This window comes from Notothenia coriiceps, unplaced genomic scaffold, assembly GCF_000735185.1.
Source record: "Notothenia coriiceps isolate Sejong01 unplaced genomic scaffold, NC01 NC01_scaffold00000339, whole genome shotgun sequence".
Taxonomy (NCBI): Eukaryota; Metazoa; Chordata; class Actinopteri; order Perciformes; family Nototheniidae; genus Notothenia; species Notothenia coriiceps.
The window spans coordinates 14995793-15017382 of record NW_011333040.1 but is presented as its reverse complement, the minus strand read 5'-3'; the positions used below and the strand labels follow the sequence as shown (position 1 = coordinate 15017382).

Sequence of the window (21590 nt, the reverse complement as noted above, 5' to 3'; positions counted from 1 at the left end):
TAAAGATGTTATACTGTACATGCAATAGAGATATCCAACTTAAACAATGCTCAAACTGAATTGTAGTTCATATCAGGAGGTTGTGCCAACAGCAGCAACCTCTCTGTCCGTGTAAAGATTACATTTTAAAAATATCTATCATTCAAAAACCAATAAGAAGAAAGGTACAAGATTCACTTCGAGCCTTTTAAAATATACTCTTCCTATAAAATGTTGCGCATGCAGAAAACCCTTCTGACGCACCGACACACACACACACACACACACACACACACACACACACACACACACACACACACACACACACACACACTTCATGGATTCCTGTAAATGCTACAGGAAACAGTTGAAACACTAGTGCCAACATAAAACCACGTCTGTAGAGTCATTTCAAAGACAGAAAATCAATCATGGGAAATGAGCCTAAATCTATACCTCTCTAGGTTTTATCCCAGATTCTGTGGCCATACCTCACCGGCCTCAGGGAATCCTTAGGATGGAGGAGACACACTATATAAACACACTTCTTAGGAGCGGGCAGGGCTCTGCATATACAGTAACTTCTGTCAATAATGTGCCTACAGGCAAAGCTTTTTGAAGGATGATATAATAATATTCCATTGCTCATGACATAGACCATCAATTTAATCATCACAACCACTGCCCTCAGGCTGCAGAGAGAGGTCCCTCACACAGGTAACAGCCCACTTGAAGTCTTTATGCTCAATGATGAAGTATATTTACCTCCTGAACAGAACTCCTGACTGGGTGCTTGGGACTTGTTTAATTGTATTTGACCAGGAATGCCTAGTAAAGATTCAAATTCTATTTTTTGAGAGTGCCCAAACCACAATATGGCAGCTATATGAGTTAAGGTCAGATAAAGCTCTATATGATACACATGGAAAAGGTATATTTGAGAACCATAAGATTACAGAAAAGATATTTGGGTTAATACCTAAGATAATAAAGAAACAACACTTATATCTCGATAACTCAGAAGTACATCTTGGAGACAGACTTGGAGTCACCTTGGACCCAATTTACACTATTAGTCCCGGATCAAAGGGACATAACTTTTCAGTTTGACTGAATGTACTTGCCATATTGGAAAAAACTGATTTCAATATCGACAGACAATCCAGGAAAAAAAATAAAAAATAAAAATAGACATAAATATGGTGGTGCTTAACCCAAGAATGCTGATGAATAGGAATGTGAGATTGCCTCAGCCAATGGGAGGTGATAGATTACCATATAAAAAACGTTTCTAGGCAGGAGACATATTTTTCTAAATATTCAGGTCACGTCATATATGACTTAAAATCCTTATAGTAATGCTTTGTTATAGAAACAATCTTAAAACAAATGCATAGATGATCAGATGGAACAAATCATTCTTGGTTATGAAAGAAATCGTTAAATGGTTGATGTTGTGTGAAAAGAAAAAACAATGGAAATGTACGGCATGATTCAAAACAGAAGTTGGTATGTGTACTTTCAAAATTGACTATTTTTCTGGGCTGACCTCTTTTCTGCACTCTGAAAGGCAGATGCTTGTCTCCCAATTACTCCGAGCAAAGGGAGTAAAAGCACTGTTCCTGAAAGTAACAAATGAAATTGCCTCGGAAAAACTGCTTCTGTATTTGTGCCATTATGACTCACGCACATTTTCCATGCTGTTTTCATTTTCCTTTAATGGCGTAAACAAATATTAATTGCTGGGGGGGATTTTGGATAGTTGTTCCATGTCATTATCTAACATTACTTTCCTTATAAAACATGTGTTTGTGACCTGAGTAATGGACAAGAAAGTGCAAGAGCAATTTACTAGGAAAAAAACAAAACAGGTAGCTCCTGGAGAAAAGCATAAAACCAGAGTGTCTGTATACGAAACTTGAAGTATAGATCATACACTAATAATCATCAATGTAATTGTCAGTGTAAATTCAATCACTACCTTTTCGGCTTCATTTAATCCCGATGTTCTTATAAATTCTCCGGCTATTACTAATCAGCTGATTGTGGGCTTCTACTTTTCAGTCAACCAACCACATTTTGCCATGTTCTACAGCTGTCATTTCAGGCGACATTGTTCCTGCCCTCCTCCACACCACACCATTCACTTCCTGTCTTCATTTCCAGGGCCCAGGTTCAGCTTATCAGAAGTCCACTCGTCATCAAATCCAGATCTTCATCATTCTCTTTGCATCATCCCCATTATCGGTGTCTAGACCCCATTGGACGACTTCACAACCCCTCAAAATATCTGATATCATGATACGCTTAGTCGCCAAAGACTATTCACATGTTCTCTTGTGCACAATACATGTTTGTTTTTTCTCTCGCTATTCAAATACTAAATAACAGAATGTAACATTAAGTTCATTTAAAAAAAATTGAAAAGCTGTCTCAATGTATAAAGTGCTACTGAGTTCTTGGCTGGTTGTACAATGATATTATATTTCATATTTCATACACACAAAACACTTGATCAAGTTTTTTATAAATGCACAGTTTTATTGAACTACCAACTACACAGCTAAACTATTGAACAGGCAAATAAAGGAATACATGATTAACTAGATGAATAAATGATGAATAAATGAGTACAATGAATACAATGATGAGCCATTAATGATAACACAGGACCAGCGTATAGACCAGTTAAAACCAGCAAGTGACCATGGAATAAACAGGGTACCACTAAGCAGGAGTTAATGGGTATTGCTGGATTTGTGGAAGACTATAATTCAACTGATCTTGTTTTATAGTCTGCTAGCCAGGGGTCCGGTACCCCTGGCTTAAACATTGCTTTACATAATTCATATGAAATAATCATCGCATATCTAATTATTTCATATTGTAAAGTATGCAAAGCAAGTGAACGGATGAACTTATATCATTTCATGTGGTCTTTTTTAATGTAAATGAGAGGGGATGAGACAGGACTGTGTGTGTGTGTGTGTGTGTGTGTGTGTGTGTGTGTGTGTGTGTGTGTGTGTGTGTGTGTGTGTGTGTGTGTGTGTCTGAAGGACATTAAATCAACCAGTATGTCCCTTAGTATTCCTACTCCTGATCCTGCTTTTTTGTTCCAATTAAGGGATTGAGATATTCGAAAAAGGAGCAAATCAATGAGCAATCATCCGGAATCTTTACATTCTTTGTTGTCAACTCACTTTGCATACAGAGTCCATCGGTACAGTTCTGAGACAGGAGAACCAGTCCGTCACAGTCCTTTCCTCCGTTTTTAGGTGCTGGGTTGTTGCACTCCCTCCTCCTCCACTGGGTACACTCTGTCCCACAGGCCGACCACTTGCTCCAGTCTGTCCACACACCGTCCACTAGAGGGAACATGGTAAAAAGAGCCAAGAGGATGACAAACTCAAATAAAGAGGAGGAAAAAGAGATATTAAAAAGTATTCAATCCTCAATTCTTTCCCATCTTAATGTTACCTTTACTTAACCAGGATAGGTCTCATTGAGATTACACATCTCTTTTTCAAGAGAGTCCTGGCCCAGGAATATTAACAGCAGTTACAGAGCATTTTAAAAACACACAATCACAACACAGTTACAGACACAGTGGCCTGCTTCAGAATCAGAATCAGTATCCCTTTATTAGTCTCACAGAGGGGAAATTTGCAGCGTTACAGCAGGAAAGAGCCACAGACAGCTTAGTGTTGCATATCTTACATGCGTTAAAAAAGTACTAAGTTATAATATAATAAACAATATGCTAAAAAAAAAGATAAAAAACAAAAAAAGTTACATAATTTTCAAAAATACAGATCAAAAACAAATCAAATCAAGGTCAGTTAGAGTAGCTTTTAGTCTGTTTAATGGGACCAGCTCTCTGAGTTTCAGCCCAACTTGAAGCTGGTTCCATGCTTCAGGGGCAGCATAACTGAACACCATCTTCCCCAGTTCAGCACGGACTTTTGGTAAAGTTAAAAGGAAAAAGTCCTCGGAGCGAAGCCGATAAGGTCCTGTGCATTTTCTGTTTATGTAGATCCTTAAATAAGTTCCTTCATGTCTTAAGTTTAGCTCTTGAAGTTTAGCACACTTAAGAAAAGGATGCAGTAAAGTCAAAGTTTACTAAAAACAAATTAGCACCTAACCTTATAAATCTGGATGATTGGAGTGAACAGACTCACCGGTGCACAGTGTGGTACAGGCCAGTTTCTGAATGGCCTGTCCATCACAAGGCAGTCCTCCGTTCAGGGGGGCGGGGTTAGTGCAGCTGCGGGTTCGTTTCTGGAAGCCCCGCCCACAACGGCTGTTGCACACAGACCACTCCGTCCACGTGGACCAACCACCGTTTACTGTTGCAAGAGAGATCAGTAACTAAATCAAAATACAATATACAATACAAACAACAAAAAATCATGTGTTTTTGGAGAGCATTTTAAGTTGCTGATTTTACGCTTTGTTAAAAGTACTAATTGTAAGGCGCTGTTATTTTCAGCTCTAAAATAAGTGGCATAATATAGAGATCCTTAACACAGCACAATCATCGACGACATCTCACATGCATACTAATACGAACTTATACTTAAGCATGTGTCAAATGTTTTGATATTTTTTTACATGCTAATAACATCGTATGTGCATGTTTCTGTGGAATAAGCTTGCCTCAAATTGCCACTTGAGGAAGTATTTCGAAAATAATTGAACAACAAACATGTTTATAAAAAAGAGATCTGTAATGAAGGAGAATTTAAATGGGCAGCGAGTGCAATACAATCATATTCCATCACAGAGTAATCATATTCAATGGAGAGAGAGAGATCTATTTGTTGTACTGTTGTTTGTTTTGATTGGGAAGTTTAGTGTTAAACATTCTCCTGCACTATTTTATCTGTTTTATTTCGTTCTATGTCCTATATTCATGTTGCACAGTTGGAGGAGCCTGTGACTTAAGTTTTTCATTCCATATCTACACTTTAACTAATGTGCAATAAAGCCTTGCATCTAGTGAGAGTAGCTGGATTTCCCCGCATACGAAAACACCACAGACACACAAACAAACAAACAAACAAACACACACACAAACACACAAACAAACAAACACAAACACATACACACAGAGGATTGTAGCACAATGTTCCGTTCACGCTAACTAATACAAACAGTAAAGGACAGACTGACACGCATACGCCTTCAGATGCAGCTGTCTAGGCATGGTAAACACAAATCAATTAACATACTGCCTGCATATTGCTTAACCCCAAAGTAAGGTGTTTTTTATAATCCGTAGTTCTTTCTTTATTTCTCAGTAAATGGTTTTCCACTTCCTCCCTTGTTTTCTTTGTACCATCTAAATATTTACCTTATCCATGTCCAATTTAGACTTAACTGTTGCTTCATTATTTGGTTTTACTGATATAAATAAATATGTTGCAGCACAAGAACGAGAAGTGCAGACTATAGAGCAGCAACAAAAATAGGTATAAAGTTAAAATGTGAAGTGTATTAAATAGTCTCCACAGCTCTGTCTCAGCCCAGTGGACAGTGCCAACTCCTCTTCTATGTCCAATTAAAAATGAATCTTTAGAGAGTAACAGGTTAAATCAGGTAAAGTACATTTTTCATATTTTCTTTCCTCATTCACTCCGCTGCTTCTCTCCCACTCTGGTCTCCCTGTGTCTCTCCTTTCTCCTCACCTGTCTCACAAACATCTATAGCCACTCCATTTCTTTCCATTACGTTCGTCTGTTTTTTTCCCCGCTATTATTTCACCTTGTCAACAGTGTCAGTCGAGTCTTTGTGGAGCCGAGAAGATTGAACCACAGATTGAACAATCTATTTCTGTAAGGATACATCAGTGTCAAACCACTCCATCTCTCGCTGTCTGTATCGAACACGGACTCATGCACGGTTATTTTTGATTGAAACACTCCGGCTAGTGAATAGACACAGTGTTATACTTGAGAGAAACACTGTGCGTGTGAGGTATGTTTATGAGTTTTGCCATACATTGCTTTTTTCCTCCAAATGTTTCCTATCCTCTCATGTCAGCCTGGCATTTGGTAAAATGGAAATAGAGAAAAAACACGGCAAGAAATACAAGGCATCTTCCTCAACAAGCTTTTTCCTGTCAGACTTCAGCTCGGCTTGAAAACCAAAGTCACACCATTCAGAACTGAGCTTCTCAAAGTTTTTGTTGTTTTTCACAGCTGTTATCATGCCATATGCTGCACAATCCATTTGGTGTTGGTCTCTTGGCTGACAGCAGAGACATTTGGAAAGCCCAAGTGTTTTAATTTAAACCCGAAGGCGTGATTGGTAGATTATAATTGGGTGAGGTCAAGGGTGGTGTGGGAATATAAAGCTAATTACGAAAAGAGCGTGTTGGCATGGCAGTAGAGCTAATTTCATGTGGCAGATGGGGGCTGGGCTGGCTGATCAGATGCATTGTCAGTTAGCTGCAGCTAGCATTTAAAAAATGTCATATATGTGAAATATTCAGACACAAAACATGTCACCTACTGTACACACAAGAACACGGACAAAGTTAAAGCTTTTTAGTGACAATATAATGTTTTCGTTCACACTCACAAATACCGACATGTTTGAAAACTGACCGTAAACAATAATCGTCGCTGTAGTGCTTCGTCTTTTGGCCACGATGTTCTTAGCCACGCAGGTGTAGTTGGCTGTGTCCGACAGACGGGCCTGTTTGATGATCAGGTTGTGGTCGATGGTGATGTAAAAGTTTCTGTCCTCTGCCGGGTCAATTATCTCTTCGTTCTTCAACCACTCCACCTGGGAGAGATAAAGACAGAAGAACATCAGATTCAAAGTTTCTCTACAATGTTACACGCAAAGAGAAACGATCAGAAAAAGGTATCTCATGAGAATAAACAGTCATTTGTGTTATTGTGTAATAACAATATTGAGCTTTTGACTTGATTTTATGGTGGAAAGGTGTATTTCTGCTATAAAGTCAAACCAGATTACAATATGTTTTTTGTGCCGCTATATTATATATTGCCAGCTAAAATAAAAGTATAGGATCAGTCTATAATCTTGTTTTCACAACTGACGGTCTTGAAAGTGGTATTTATCTTAAAGAGTCTATAATCAAGTTGAGGGGATTTTGTATAATCCTGTTTGTCCAATGTTTCCAGATTTGAAAAAAGTTACAATGAAAGATCTTATAATAGGATGCTGGTGTAATCTTATTTTCAATTGTTCCCAACAAAAAAGCTTTGAGGATGTGTCACAAATCTGAGTAAATAAATACAACCTGAAAGAAAGGAAACTGTGGCGAACACCAAGGCATTCTTGAATTTGCAATTATTTATCCTCTAGATAACACAGAAGATGCAATAACACACTGGTACAATTATTTTCATTTATAGTAGGTTTTAAAATAAAATACATTTGAAACAAGCCAATAAACACACTTTTAGGGTCGAAAATACTACTAATATACAATACATATTGAACAATGAAATGTTTTCCAACCCGACAAGGTTAATTTAGCAAGTCACAGAAACATACATTTGTAACAGCAAAGACCCACATCTTATGGGTCGTTCACAATATGGGTGGCAGTGCAGAAAAGGAGGACAATGTCCTGAACATATGCTTCCGCAAGGGCAGGACAGCGGGAAACTATCCTATTTACGAGCCTAATCACATTTCCTGAGTGCTGTATTTACTGGTCCAAAGCCTCATAAACTCAGCCTGTCCAAGCTTTATGGCAAGCACATAAATGTCCGAGCCACGTTGTTTGATTCACGTTGTTTAATTTCCTCCTCCCTTCACATTAGGAAATGGGAATCTCAGATGCAGAAAAGAGGAAGTTCAGTGTTATTCTTCAGCTTACTCAGCCTCGGCTGTCAGTCTTCTCTCAGTTATTCTACCTGCTTCCCTCTCTGATCTTTAGAGGTTTGGCAGTGCTCTTTTGGCCATGGGGCTCACTGTAGCCTTGCATTCTCAATCTTAAGTGAGATGCTGTGTGACCTTTTAGCTTCTATTATAAAGGAAAGGTTATACTGGAGGGAAAATACGACAAACAAACCACAACACACGTATATATACAGTTCAGTGCGAATGTTCAGGCAACGAGTTCATGCTCGAAATACAAGTGCAAAAAAGTGTAGGTGCTAAACAAATACAAATACAATGTGTGTAATACAGACTTTCATTCATACATGCTCAGAATAGTATAATAAGCAGTGGCCAAAGAGGAACATAGCGCTGCTCTTTTGAGATTCAAGGTCACTGGTTAAACTACTTAATCATAGAAACCTTCCACACTGAAGATGACACAGCTTAACATAATATCTTCAGCAAAACACTGTTAAGTTAAAATTGCAACCACATTGCCTCCTTAAGATTGTTTCAGGAACAACTGGCAGTTTTCGCATGGACTTAACTGAATTATAAAAGTGTGCAGTCATCAGAGAGGGTCTCAACTCTGACACAAATGTGCCTCTCATTGATCAAAGCACTGTCATAAAATATCTGTAGCTGGCCATAAACCTGCAACCCAGGGGACATGGAATAATGGAGGCTGAACAAAATTTAAAATGAATCAAAAATAAAAACCCATCCCATGTGAAATCTCACTTTAAGCTACCACATGAGCATAGAGGGACTGCAAATGTGTCCTGACTTTATTCATCTGTTCTTGTGCAAGTTGGAGTAAATGGATCATATCATATTTAATTCAATGTTTTCTCTTTACTATCTTTGCATTGCCAGCGCCAATTGGGAATAGCCACAACTTTACTACATATAACATTCCCAACAGTTGTCTGTTGGGTTGATTTGGGGACTGCGTAAAATATTCAAGCACACAGGGCAAGTCAATGTAATCCCCCTTGATCCCCCCCCCGAAAATGTATGTTATGGCCCATTACGCTGCTAGGAATATTGATTTGAATAAAGGCAAGACTTGAGGGCCATGATTAAAAAGGTCCACCATGACACAGCTTAGTCACTTATTCTGATAGAAAAGCAAACACAAATCTAAAGTGAAGTAAATCCACATTATAAAACAGAGTATGAGTCATTCTCAAGCCTCTTCAAACACGTATAATAATAATAATAATAAATTCGATTTTTAAAGCACTTTTCATTGCTAACAGCAATCCCAAGACTCAACACTCAGATTTAGAGCTAACTAAGATTTAGATGTTGGAACTGCAGACTGCTGTTCATATATTGAACCATTTGATTCGCTTCTTTGTTACTTAATTTGAGCCAACACTGTTAATAAACTACTGCCAGTCAACAAAATCCATGAGGACAAACTTGTCTTCCTCCTTTGAAAAAGTAACTCGAAGTCCACTTTCAATTAACCTGGGGGACCTCTGCTTTATGAATTGCTTACTCGATTCCTTCTGCAGTGGTAACACAAATGCACAATAGATAGTTGATAGTGTGTGTGTATGTGTGTGTGGGCCTTTGTTAAAAGATAACAACTTTAGAATGTTTTTCTAAGTAATCCATTAAAAGTACTCCATAAAATGAAGAACACATACAAGGCTGTGATCAAACATGACTTCCATTGTAGGGATTATGTATTAATGTAATCCGTTGTTCATGTAATCAATTCATGAATCATTCTAGCTTGTGCCGTGAGCTTAGTGATTGTTACAAAATGTCATTAAAGCATAACATTATATCTGAGATGTAGGATCACATCATGTCCCATCAAAATACTCATACTAATACAGGCCTATGATGGCAGCTGATATTAATAGTAGTTGTGTGATGATGTAATGAAAATAGCCACAGTCTTTGATGATGCCTGAAGGTGGAAGCTTGTGAGACTGATGTGTGCTCTGCTGGGCTCAGACAAAGAGACCACATGTGGTGGCTATACTACCACTGCCACCGCATCATTAGCCACAGCTGGTGTCAAAGAGAGAAATTGTGTGTGTGTGTGTGTGAATGGCAAAGGGTGGCTGATTGGATCAAGCCAACCTCAGGGGAGAATGTGTATTTGTTATTTTAACTCTTGCCCCTGCATCACCTCTGTCTCCCCACACACATACAGTACACGCAAGCATGCACGCATGGACACATGCACACACACTCACACACACACACACACACACATGACAATACTTCAAAAGCTTGCATCATGTGATCACAAACACCATACGACAGCTTTGACATACTAAAAATGCACAAACATAAGCAATGCTATTGTCCTCTGTTCAAACTGTAACAGGATTTAAAAAGGTTCAAGAAGAGTCCAATCCTTTTTTTCCTTTAGACAAGGAAATGAAATGGCTTTCTTTTCAAAGGGATAGAGGCTTTGTCCGATAAATTACACACTTCCTTTGTTCATGTTTTATTTCGGCTTGACCCAATGACCGAAACATACATTTTACCTACAGGTATAATTCAAATCTTGAGCTCCTGAATACAAAGATAAAAGCATATTTGTCTTTCCTAAGTTCTTCATAATGTACGTGCTTCTAGTGCTGGGAATCTGCAATTGATATAAATGTGCATTAAAATGTGATACATTCTAATAAATACTCCTATTTGTTTTCTTACTCACAACTTAGGTTCAAAAGTCCTATTTTGTGTTGTGCAATATCAAAACCGTAGAAAAGTGTAATGTATTGCTCTATCTATTGAGATATTCATCTTTCTTTGGCAGTGGAACAGAGGCTTGGTCTCATGCTGTGCAAGATAAAAGTAGGCCAAGATAAAGTATAGAGATATATACTCCCTTTTGTAGCTCTGGAGAGCAGCACAAAATGTTTTGAAACGCAAAGCTTTGCTGCATATCTGCGACTGAGAGCAGGAACATCATAGTCACAATGTGTCACAAAGACAAAAACAGTGTAAATCTTGCAAAAGCAAAACAAATGGCAGACCACAGAGCAAGAAGTAAGATAAAAAAGCAAAGAATATCTATGACAAATGCTAAAATATGACATGCTTTGGAGAGCCACTACAAAGGGTCTCATATGGGAGTTGATAACAGCGAAGAGATACAGGGTCTTTGGGTAGAATCTGCCACTGAATCACAACATTCATTTTTCAGAGTAGCAGCAGGCGCAAACACACAGAGACACAATAAGGTTATGACTAAACACAAAATACAGCAGTTACAATAAAATCTGATTCTGCAATCGGAGACATGCAGGGAAATCGAGCTGTACTATGTGTGTGTGTGTGTGTGTGTGTGTGTGTGTGTGTGTGTGTGTGTGTGTGTGTGTGTGTGTGTGTGTGTGTGTGTGTGTGTGTGTGTGTGTGCCTGACTTTAAATCACTGACGTGTTAGGATAATTATCCTCTTGATTAGCTATAGTATCTGGATCCCTTTAGCAGCACAGATGAGTGGGTTAAAGAGCTACCAAAGTGATTAGTCTACCTATATGTGGGCGTGGACTTAGTATGCGTGTGTGCGACCAAGTATTAATAATCCCAACCCCCAACCTCCACCGCCCACTCCAGCATGCTCTGCCACCTCATAGCATGGCAAGCTGAGACCAAGGTGTTGGAGGAAGAAGGGACATTAAAACAGAAAAGGACGCAGAGTTCTCTTTGTATCAACTTATCAAATGAATGTAACTTGGGCAGTGCATTTATTTTTGAATCTCTTTAAGTAAAGAGGGGAAACACACCAATACATTAAAACATTTTCAAACCAATTTAGCACATCTTTGTATGAATCACACTGAGGACGTGCCATAAGGAGAAAATAAACAGATTGCATCCCAGATATACCAACGCAACCCTGTCTCATAGAAACCATATTGATATAATGACTTATTTGTTTAGCCAAGCTTGTATGAGGTAAACACACAGAATGATGCAATGATTATGGTTGAAAGCTACTAAAGTAAACATGTTGTGCCATACGCTTTTATTGTACTTTTCAATATTGAACTGTGCTTTTAAAAACCTTTAGCGAGCGATTTGAGTTGTTTGTTGCAGTGAAAACAATTATTCTGGTTTATTTGTGACAAACGCGTTAAAGGAAAGTGTTGTAAATGTTGAAATGTAGGTTGATGGGTTAGCTGTCAGCTCCTCTCGATGCTTTGTAGACCTTTATATGCATCTTTGGAGTAGCGTGATTCCACCTTAAACAATGTCCTTCCCCAATCATGATTACCCACCCACCCCCTCTCCACCAGTGCACACACTCAGATACACACACACGTGCACACTGCCAGATGTGCAACACTCATTATTATTGGCTCTGACTGGCATCTAGAGAGCCATCACAGTAATTGGCATGCTTGTTTCCATTATCAAAAACCCACACATGCACGTATGCTCACACAGACATGTTGACAAAGCCACACACACATGCACACACACACCAACTGCAATATGCCAACCCAGTTCTCAAGAGCCTGCTCAGTCCAGTCAGCAGAAAGGGAACTGAGACAGAGATAAACAAGAAAGGAGAGAAGGAGGACATTAAAGCAACAAAAAAAAAACACATACTGTACGAAAGACAGTGAGGTAAGAGAAGGGTCAGAGGAAGACGAAGAGGTGGAAGGGATGCAGGTATTAAGAACAACACAATGGTGGAGTGGCAGTAGGCTGGAAAAACATAGAGCAGGTTGGCGAGGACATATTGAGAAGCAAAGACAGAGAGCGGGAGGATGAGAGAAGAGGGTTGGCACAGAAGTCCATCCATCTTTCTCTTCTGCTGCCATCAGCTTTCTTGACACAAACACAGACAATTGGCTATGACTGTCTGTGTGTGTTCGTCAGAGGATAATACCAACAAACGCCACACACACACAAGCACACGCGTGCACAACCATTCACACACATCTCCCGCCTCCTGATGTGTAGCTAAGTAGAATAGTAATCAAGCTATTCATTAGTGCAGTAACAAAGGCCATTACTGGCTAATCAACAATCTTCAAACTCAATCGAGGAAAGCTAATAGAAATGTAATCCAAGAGTGCACATGAATATGGTGAAGACTGTGTGTGTGTATCGATATTAGACAAAATAATTAACTCATTGTGATAAGATGAACAAAAAGACATTGTTATTTCAAGCAATTACAGGAGAGTAACCATCATTGTGTAAAACAAAAAACCCAAAACAATTTATCCTAAACTGTTTGCCTCTGCATCAAATAAATGTAGCACTTAAACTGAAATCTAACACTTAATGTACCAAATAAAACCACCATGACGCACCAGGAAGTGTATATTTTATTCCTCATTCATGGTGGTCATTGAGTATAAAAGAGCCAAGCTCAGAGACTATGTTAAAATATTGGACCCTGCTGTACCATTGTTTCAACACTGAATAATGTGGATGCTAAATTACATTTATATGATAAAGATACATTTCCATCCATAAATATACAGTAAGAGGGAGTATCTTACATTGAGCCCATACAGAATATAAATATATCCTTACTAGATTTGCTTTCAGACCACACAGATCCTGTTCTTCCTGTTTTCACATTATAGCCAATTCTACATAATGAAGTAAACAATCACTTTTAGATGTATATTTTCTAACATTATCACTGAAGTACTGTAATTTGCAAGTTCAAAGTGGCGCGTGTGTGTGTGTGTGTGTGTGTGTGTGTGTGTGTGTGTGTGTGTGTGTGTGTGTGTGTGTGTGTGTGTGTGTGTGTGTGTGTTCATCCTACACTGTGACTCTTCTCTTGGCATCTCTAAACCTGCCAATTTGTAACATGTAACAAATACAAATGGCTATATTTTAGTGCCAACAAAACCTCTAAACTAATTGTCCTCTCTACTTCAAGGGCTATACCTAACTCCCACTAACACACTCTTCTTCTATCTGCACTCTCCTGTTAGTAACCCTTACAATGAATAAAACAAAGCCTATCTTCCTTTTTATTCGGGCCATGAGTTTTAGTCCATCGCACATACAGCAATCCTCATAAACTAACTCAAACCTAACCTATTCCAAACGTTGCTTGCTACCACATTTAATAAAGCACGCACAACTGCTGATAAACCGACAAACAACAGGGAGATGTTATGCAAAAACACAAATGGACACAATTAAATCAAATCAACTGTCAGGGACAGAAAACAAAAATCAAATACAGCACTAAGAAATTATTTTCCAGGCTTTATTTAAGAACATTATTGATGTCCGTGCAGAAGTCGGAAAAGGTTGTTTATAATAACCTTGCCACTCAGTTTTATTGATTGGGTGGAATGTGACTTTCAGTAACCTACATTATTTCTGTGTCATTTCATANAGATGTCTCGTTGCGAACGAGCCCCTCCCTCTTTTTCCGTGTCGCCTCTTATTGTCTTCCCGTGTACCGTGGTACGCGTGCCTTCAGAGAAGCGACGAAAACACCGTCTCGGATGTGCGCGGAGATGTCCGGACGTATACAGATGTTCGCAGAGGTCACGAAAGCTTCGACAGAGAGTAAGGGGACTATCCACCTCTCAAACGGTATATCGCCTCGTGGGAAAAGATGTAGTCTTTCAGTTAGACATAAGTCGAGGCATACGTCGGGGACAAAAAATCTCTAAACCAATACCTCTTTTCAAAAACAACAGCTGTAAACACTCCAAGGACTGTGTGGCCCCCTGTGATAAGTACATATTTTTCCTTCATGTTTCACGTAAAACGTAACTATCCAGGTAAATTCATTTACAAATCAGTTGTCTAAGGTGTATGACATAATTGTGACCTGGCGGTCCCGAGCGACATATGGATTTTTGGCGGGTTGCCTCATTTTAACATGGGCGATACTTAAAGGTTTCATGTTACAAGAAAAAATATATGTCTTGTCACTTCAAAACTAGCGTGTCCCTACTTGAATAGGTTAATCTAAGCACACCGAGAGTGAAAAGATAACATATCCACCGTCTACGTCGCAAATTTATAGCGATTCTCACGACTAATTTGCGAACCACAAATCTGAACAAAACAAATACCATGTTTAGAGAGATAGCTAGAAGACATTCAAGAAAGATACTTGTATATAAAGATGTATTATCTGTTGGCCTGATGAAGAGAGGTAAGCCCAGGAGAAGAAAGTTGACCGGCATTGGACGTGCTACGTAATGCAGTAGTTTGCACTCGAGTCATAAGGTTCAAGACATAAGAAGTTCCTACGAATGTGCATAGCATGATTGATAGATAGACAGATAGAGAGAGAGATAGGGTAGATAGATAATACAATCCCAATCCCAAATATAAATGTAAATTGCATAACGAAAGTTAATTGGATTAACAACACAGTCGTCTTAAGTCAAAAAAGTACAAATAAACCAAAAAGGGAAGTGTCTAGCGTCCAATCCTTTGGGAGACGTGAGTTGGTACAACAATGTACCAACAGACCCAAACATCCCGCTTCATTACGTCCTGCGCGACACTGTTTATCTATGTCAAATAATTAATGGTAGCGTCTCATTTACAACGAAGACATCAGGAAAAAGGGAAGTCACACAAACACAGTGAAGCAAAGTAACTCAGGGAGAACACGCAGAGAAGCAACTCTCCTTCAGACTAACTTTCACAAGGTATAATTCTACCGACAGACTTGAATGGGTTTAGTACTTCAAGTTGGATTGCTCGACAACAGCTTAATAAAAGTAATCAAGCTTCGCTACCTGAGCTGTCAGTCGCCCTGCTACCTGTGCTCCGCCGCAGCCTGCCGGAAAGTCGGAGCCCTACAACATGCTAACGCGTTCTGAGAGACCCAGCGGACCACTCTGGAGGGTATCGGAAGAGATGGTAGAAGGCAGAAAGTTACAAAGAGAGACCTGCCCAGTGCGGGTCGGCGGTAATACACATCTAGTCCGGAGACTAAGTTTATAGGGACACTCCATGTCAGCGGTAAGGAGAGTCAGACACATTATCCGGAATGGGTGTGGATAATCCGAAAGATTGAATACACTGCACAGACCTGCCATGGTAGTCTATGTACACAGGGAGTGTTTCGACGGTATGCAGTGGTTTCGGACTTTAAATTGTGTTTCTTTTCACACTGGTCTTACTTTTCAGACAGTATCACCTACTTTGTCAATGTGTGACAAATTTCGGATTGCAATGATCACCTAACTACAGATTCGTATTGAATCGATGCCATACACTCCCTGTTAGTGTTCGTTCAAATTTCATTGATATACCGTTTATGAACAACTACAAAAATATGATTTAACCCACAATGTCCTCTGAGTGTTCACAGTCCTTTATTGGGAGAGAGAATAAGGAGGCCATGGGGTTTTTTTGTTTTTTTTTTTTTTTTTTTTTTTTTTTGTTTTTTCTTTTTGTTTTTTTTTTTTTTTGTGTTTTTTTTCCTCCCTAGCTGTAATTCTATCCGGTTTGCCACCAGCAGATGACAAACACCCACCTCTCCGCCTCTTCCAAGGAACGAGGGGACCGTGCGGCAGAGTTTCAGTTAGATTTTTTTCGCCGGTCAACATGTCCGTTAAAGTTTAAATCTTCCGGACAAAATTAGAAAAGTGCCGGTCAAAGGTCTTCTTTGTTATTTATTGAGCTTTAAAACAAATTAATAACGACTCTATATAATAATATAATAATAAAACACGGAGGACGGAGCCTCTCTTTTCCTCCCCCTCTTCTGACAGCCCAGCAGCTGATCTCCCTCTCCTGCAGGGGGACGTGGTCAGCTGCAGCTCATTTGCATTAAAGCTACGTCACAGAATCAGCCCTTGCAAAAACAGGGCTAGAAAAGAGCAAATAGAGCGAAATGAGGCATGGCTCAAATGCATGATCTGTTTGGTATTTTGAAAAAAAACTTCACAGACATGTTTTATATAGGTATGGCCCTACAATATATATTTCAAATATAGCATGATAGGTCCACTTTAAATTCAAAAACATTTCAGTGCATCTTGATAGGGTGAAAAGAAAAGGTTTAACTGTGTGAGAGGCAGGGTGTGTTATCCGTCATTTACACAAGCAGTACATTTATAAAGTTAAATGCTAATTGAGGAAACAATATTAACAATTTAATAATGTGATATATGTAAAAATATACTACTATTGTGGCAATCTTTTTGTAAAATGTCTACTTTTATCTGATAATCCTTCTCTACTTTAACTTTCTATTTTTTTTTTTTATATTGTTTATATTTGATAAACTATTCTTCATTTGTAATTGATAATATTTAACTATTGCACTTTTTTAGTATTTGTATTTTAATGTTGAACACACCAGTCCTTTAACAAAATTACAATAAGTTAATTGATTAATAAAGTATCCATTGTTGAGGTCTCCATATTAGGTTGAATAATTCAAACGAAAGTTAATATAATCAAATATAATCGGTAGCACTTTACAATAAGACCCTTATAAAGGGTTTATAATTAGGTTATGAATTAGGTTGTAAACACTTTATTAATCCTTAAGAACCATTTATAAACCAGTTCTAACATAGTTTTCATACATCAACACAGGCTCACTATTTGGCAAGAGGACTAAGCCTTATATTGTCTACTTAGCTTACTTTGTCTTCTTCATGCCAGCATCCTTGGTATCTGTTGTTCACTGAGTTGATTCCCCCCCCTTCCATCTTGATGTTTCTTGGCATCTCTTTATGACCATTTATTTACAAGTTACTAACATTTATAATTGCCAAAAGGGAGCCTTATTGTAAAGTGTGAAACACATTCCCATGTATTAATGAGTTACTACCATTTCTAATAATGTAAGACTTAGCAGTACAGATAAATGTGGGCTCACTATTTGGCAAGCAACCGTTCACAGTTGCCCTGTTTATCTCATGTCAAAGTGTTCACAACCTAATTAATAAATTAATTACAAACTATTCGGAAACCTTTATAAGGGTAGTCTTATTGTAAAGTGGTACCCTTTGGCTCACTTATCAATTTGATTGTTTGTAAAACATTAATTTAAAATCTGAAAAACAAAAAGTGTAGAAATAAAAGATCATGTTGTGACTTCTCTGCTGAAATCAATGCGTGGGCAAGAGCAGATCGTTCTAAGGGGCCTTGTACATTAGATGAACTAGGACTTTGTGTATGTTTTAAAATAGTGGATTAATACCAGGAATTAAATTGTAGTTGTGGATCTAAGATGAAGCATGTGTATAAAAAAAGGGTCCCCGGCATGCAGCATTGTGAGGAAGAGCAGAGCGCTCTCCAAGGTGTCCCACACAGACAGAACTGGGACACAGGAGGACACCCAGTTGGACAAAGACCTATTTATAACTACTCCACTGCACCTTGGTACACTTCCACTGAATGATGCATGGCATGCACATATGATACATGAGTATTATTTTACTCAGCCGTGACGTGCCCTTGTGAATGAGATTCTAAATATCATGTATTTGTATTATATCATTATGCATCAGTTGTTTTGAAAAATGCAGGGCATAAAATAACTGAAGTAACTTGTTTCCACAGTGTGTCCCTGAAAGTATAATAAAGCGAACAAAGACAATGGCTCCCTTTGTGCAATGTAAGCTAATAAATGATAGAAAGGAGAGGAAATAAGAAAAAGAAAAGGGAGACCAAGTATGGTCAGGTGAAATGAAGGAAAGGAGAGAGGAAAGGAAAGGAAATATAGGTGAAACAAGGAAGCTGCTCAGCACTAAAGGAGGTCACAGATGTGCTGAACAGAAAGCCTGAATTGGCTTCTCTAGGGTGCACACACACACACACACACACACACACACACACACACACACACACACACACACACACACACACACACACACACCATTACCTCTGAGATTTAACACAGGTGCAGATGCTTCACAGTGATCTATTAGACTCACCCTCTCATGTCAACATTCAAGAGTGGAGAGAGACGGAGAGAGGGAAAGATGGATGGGGAAACATCTCAAGAGAGGGTTGGATAGAGGAAACTATTCCACGGCAATAGTGAGAGAAAGATAGAGAGTAAGGAAGGCAGTGATTATGGTGGAGGAGGATGAGGAAACAGGGAGTGCAGGCTAGGAGCAGATATCTGTTGGTGATCCATTAAAGCTAACCTAACAATGTTAACACAATGAGAGAGGAGGTGAGACAGAGAGCTTGTGGAAAGACAAAGAAAGTGCAATGCAAAGGACCAATGAAAATGTAATGAGGCGGAGATAGAGACTGAGGAAGAGAAGAAGCAATTTGGTATTTCTATGCTATGTCAACAATTACGGAGAAGATGATGGAAGGGGAGCAGAAGGAGAAAGAGTTGCTGAACGCAGAGAAAAGGCGGTGGTGGGACTATATTAAGGAAAGAAGATATACTGGGGTAATATGTTAGGCCCAACACTTATGAAAACAAAAGAAGGTAAGTCAAACTCATGTGAGGAATGCAGGGGAGAGGATGGAGGAAAAGAGAGAAAATTATAAAAAAGACAGGAGAAAGCTTGCATGTATAATACTTTACCTCATTATCCCTTTTTCAAAACATGAGGTGTGTCAACAATCCCGCTTCTGACAGCTTTCCCAACCCATTTCTGAAGCATCAAATAAAAAGGCATCGCACAGATGGACTACCAGTTTGGAGCATTGAGAGATGGGCTGCACTTTGAGACATAGTGCAGGTGATTCGTGAGTAAAAGGGAAAAAGAGATGTGCAGAAAGCGAAGGATGCAGAGAAGAAGGGCGGTGATGCAGAAGTTTGCAAACCACGAAAGAAAGCATAAAGTATTTCCTGACTGACAATCCAATAAAATGACATTACCAAAAACTGTTCAAAAACTGTTCAGACTGAAACCATGATTTCTAAAGGGCATGTAAAACTAAAACAATAACAACATGAAATAAGTGAAGCAGTGTAGTGAAAATGAAGTAAGTAAATAAAATAAATGATGGTTTAAAGGTGAGTCAAATGTATATCAATCATTCAAACAAATAAAGTAGTTGACTATAGAAGTATTATTATAGCAAATAGGAAGGACAACCAAGAGATGGTAGATAGGGACCTGAGGGTCAGGGAGCAAAGCCATTTCCACTGAGACACTTAGTTAATAACTGCTCATTACATGTGTTGGGGAAGGAGGGACTTTTGTAACTTACTCATGTGACATCAGATGTATTCACTACTGGTATATGTATGCCAGTGTTGCAGCTTGTTCTACTTGTAATGAGATATTTTCAGCATTTGAAGGCTACACTGCTTTATATATATGTTTACACATGACGAAGGCAATTCATGCATTTATTTGCTAAAATAAATGTTATTATATTATGTATTTCCTCATCGTCAAAAGAAAAATAAAGGCTTACTTATTCTGAGAACCCAGTCAAGAAAAAATGAAGACAGGAAATTGGAATAAAATAAATGAATACAAATGAAAAACAAGTAAGTAAATAGAAAACCACTCAGACTTTAAGCTCTTAGGATGAAAATGCATGGGCACTGTAGCAGTGGTTGCTGAAGGGAGAAGGAAAATAATACAGAGATGACAGTTACAGGCGAGAGTGTTAGGGGATGGAAAGTTGAAATGAGACCCTAAGCTCAAATCACTACAGGAAGAGGCAAGAAGAAAAACATCAAAATCCACTCAAGAGCTCAGACGCATCAAAGAGAGGTTTCCCCAAACAGACGCTGACCTAGTAAGAACTACAATCAGAAAAAAACACCTCAAAAATATCACCAGGGAAAAGCTCAAAAGAGACACTTTCTTCTTACGATGGAGAACTTCAATTTTGAGAATGAAAGGATTAAACATGTTCCGTCTTCTGTTTAAATAAAGCATACTTACAATACTCACTAAGTGTAACGAGCGTCCACACAGCAGCGTGCGTTGACGCTTGGCGGTGGGCGTATCTGAAGCTTGGGGATTTTTTGTAAGCAACGCAACCAACAACCAATCGCATTAATCTCCCGCCCCCGACATACAAAGCAATAGCAATGTTAAAACGAAGTACACTGGATATAAAATCCCCAAACAGGCGAAAACCTACCAGTTTCACCCACTGTCTCATACAGCACCGGGTGATTCACTACCGCTAGAATGAATTTTCCCTCCATTTTTTGGAATATGAGGAAATGACCTGCGTAGTCTCTCCCAACATACACGCGGTTTGATTGGCTAGCAGTTGTACTGGCAGATTTTCATAAACGGGATTTGATTGGCTGACGCTTCCGTCGAAGCTTGACGCGAGCAACGCGTAGCTAGGCTTCCCACAATGCAGTTCGGCGAAGCGTGACGTCACCCCATTCAAAGTGAATGGGCAGAAGCGTTAGAAACTTTTGACGCCTCGGCAGAAGCGTCAGCCAATCCAATCATATGCTACAATCTCTATCCAATCAAACCGCTGCTTGTGTGTCAGGTGCGGGAGATTCATGTGATTGGTTGTTGGTCGAGTTTCAGACACGCTCGCCGACAAGCGACAACGCACGCCGCTGGTGTGGACGGGCCGTAAGACTAGCAAGCTCTGACTGTTGATACTGTATGTGTTCTGGAGGTATTTAGGTAAAATAGAACTAGGTAAAATACAATGACAGTGATGGAAACTGTCAGAATATGCCTTTACAAAACTGTCAAACGTTGAACATACATTTTGGTTAATAAAACCGTTGACTATTAAAGCATAACGCCTAATTATTGGTATTTTCTAGCAGATCAAACCAGTTGAACTCATATTCCCAGCATTTATTTGAATACAGAATACATTTTTAGATCTCAACTACAG

At 38.9% G+C, this 21590-nt stretch overlaps 1 protein-coding gene across 1 annotated transcript in view; it reads right to left on the bottom strand.

Annotated features, from left to right (window-relative positions):
• The window catches only part of LOC104951431 (netrin receptor UNC5C-like), a 132073-nt gene that overhangs the window by 46418 nt on the left and 64065 nt on the right, over window positions 1–21590 (bottom strand). The window contains exons 5-7 of the mRNA XM_010778077.1: window positions 6588–6768; window positions 4158–4325; window positions 3180–3344 (exon numbers count right to left, since the gene is read on the bottom strand). Coding sequence (XP_010776379.1) covers window positions 3180–3344; window positions 4158–4325; window positions 6588–6768 — 514 coding nt within the window. The remainder of the gene's footprint in view (window positions 1–3179; window positions 3345–4157; window positions 4326–6587; window positions 6769–21590) is intronic.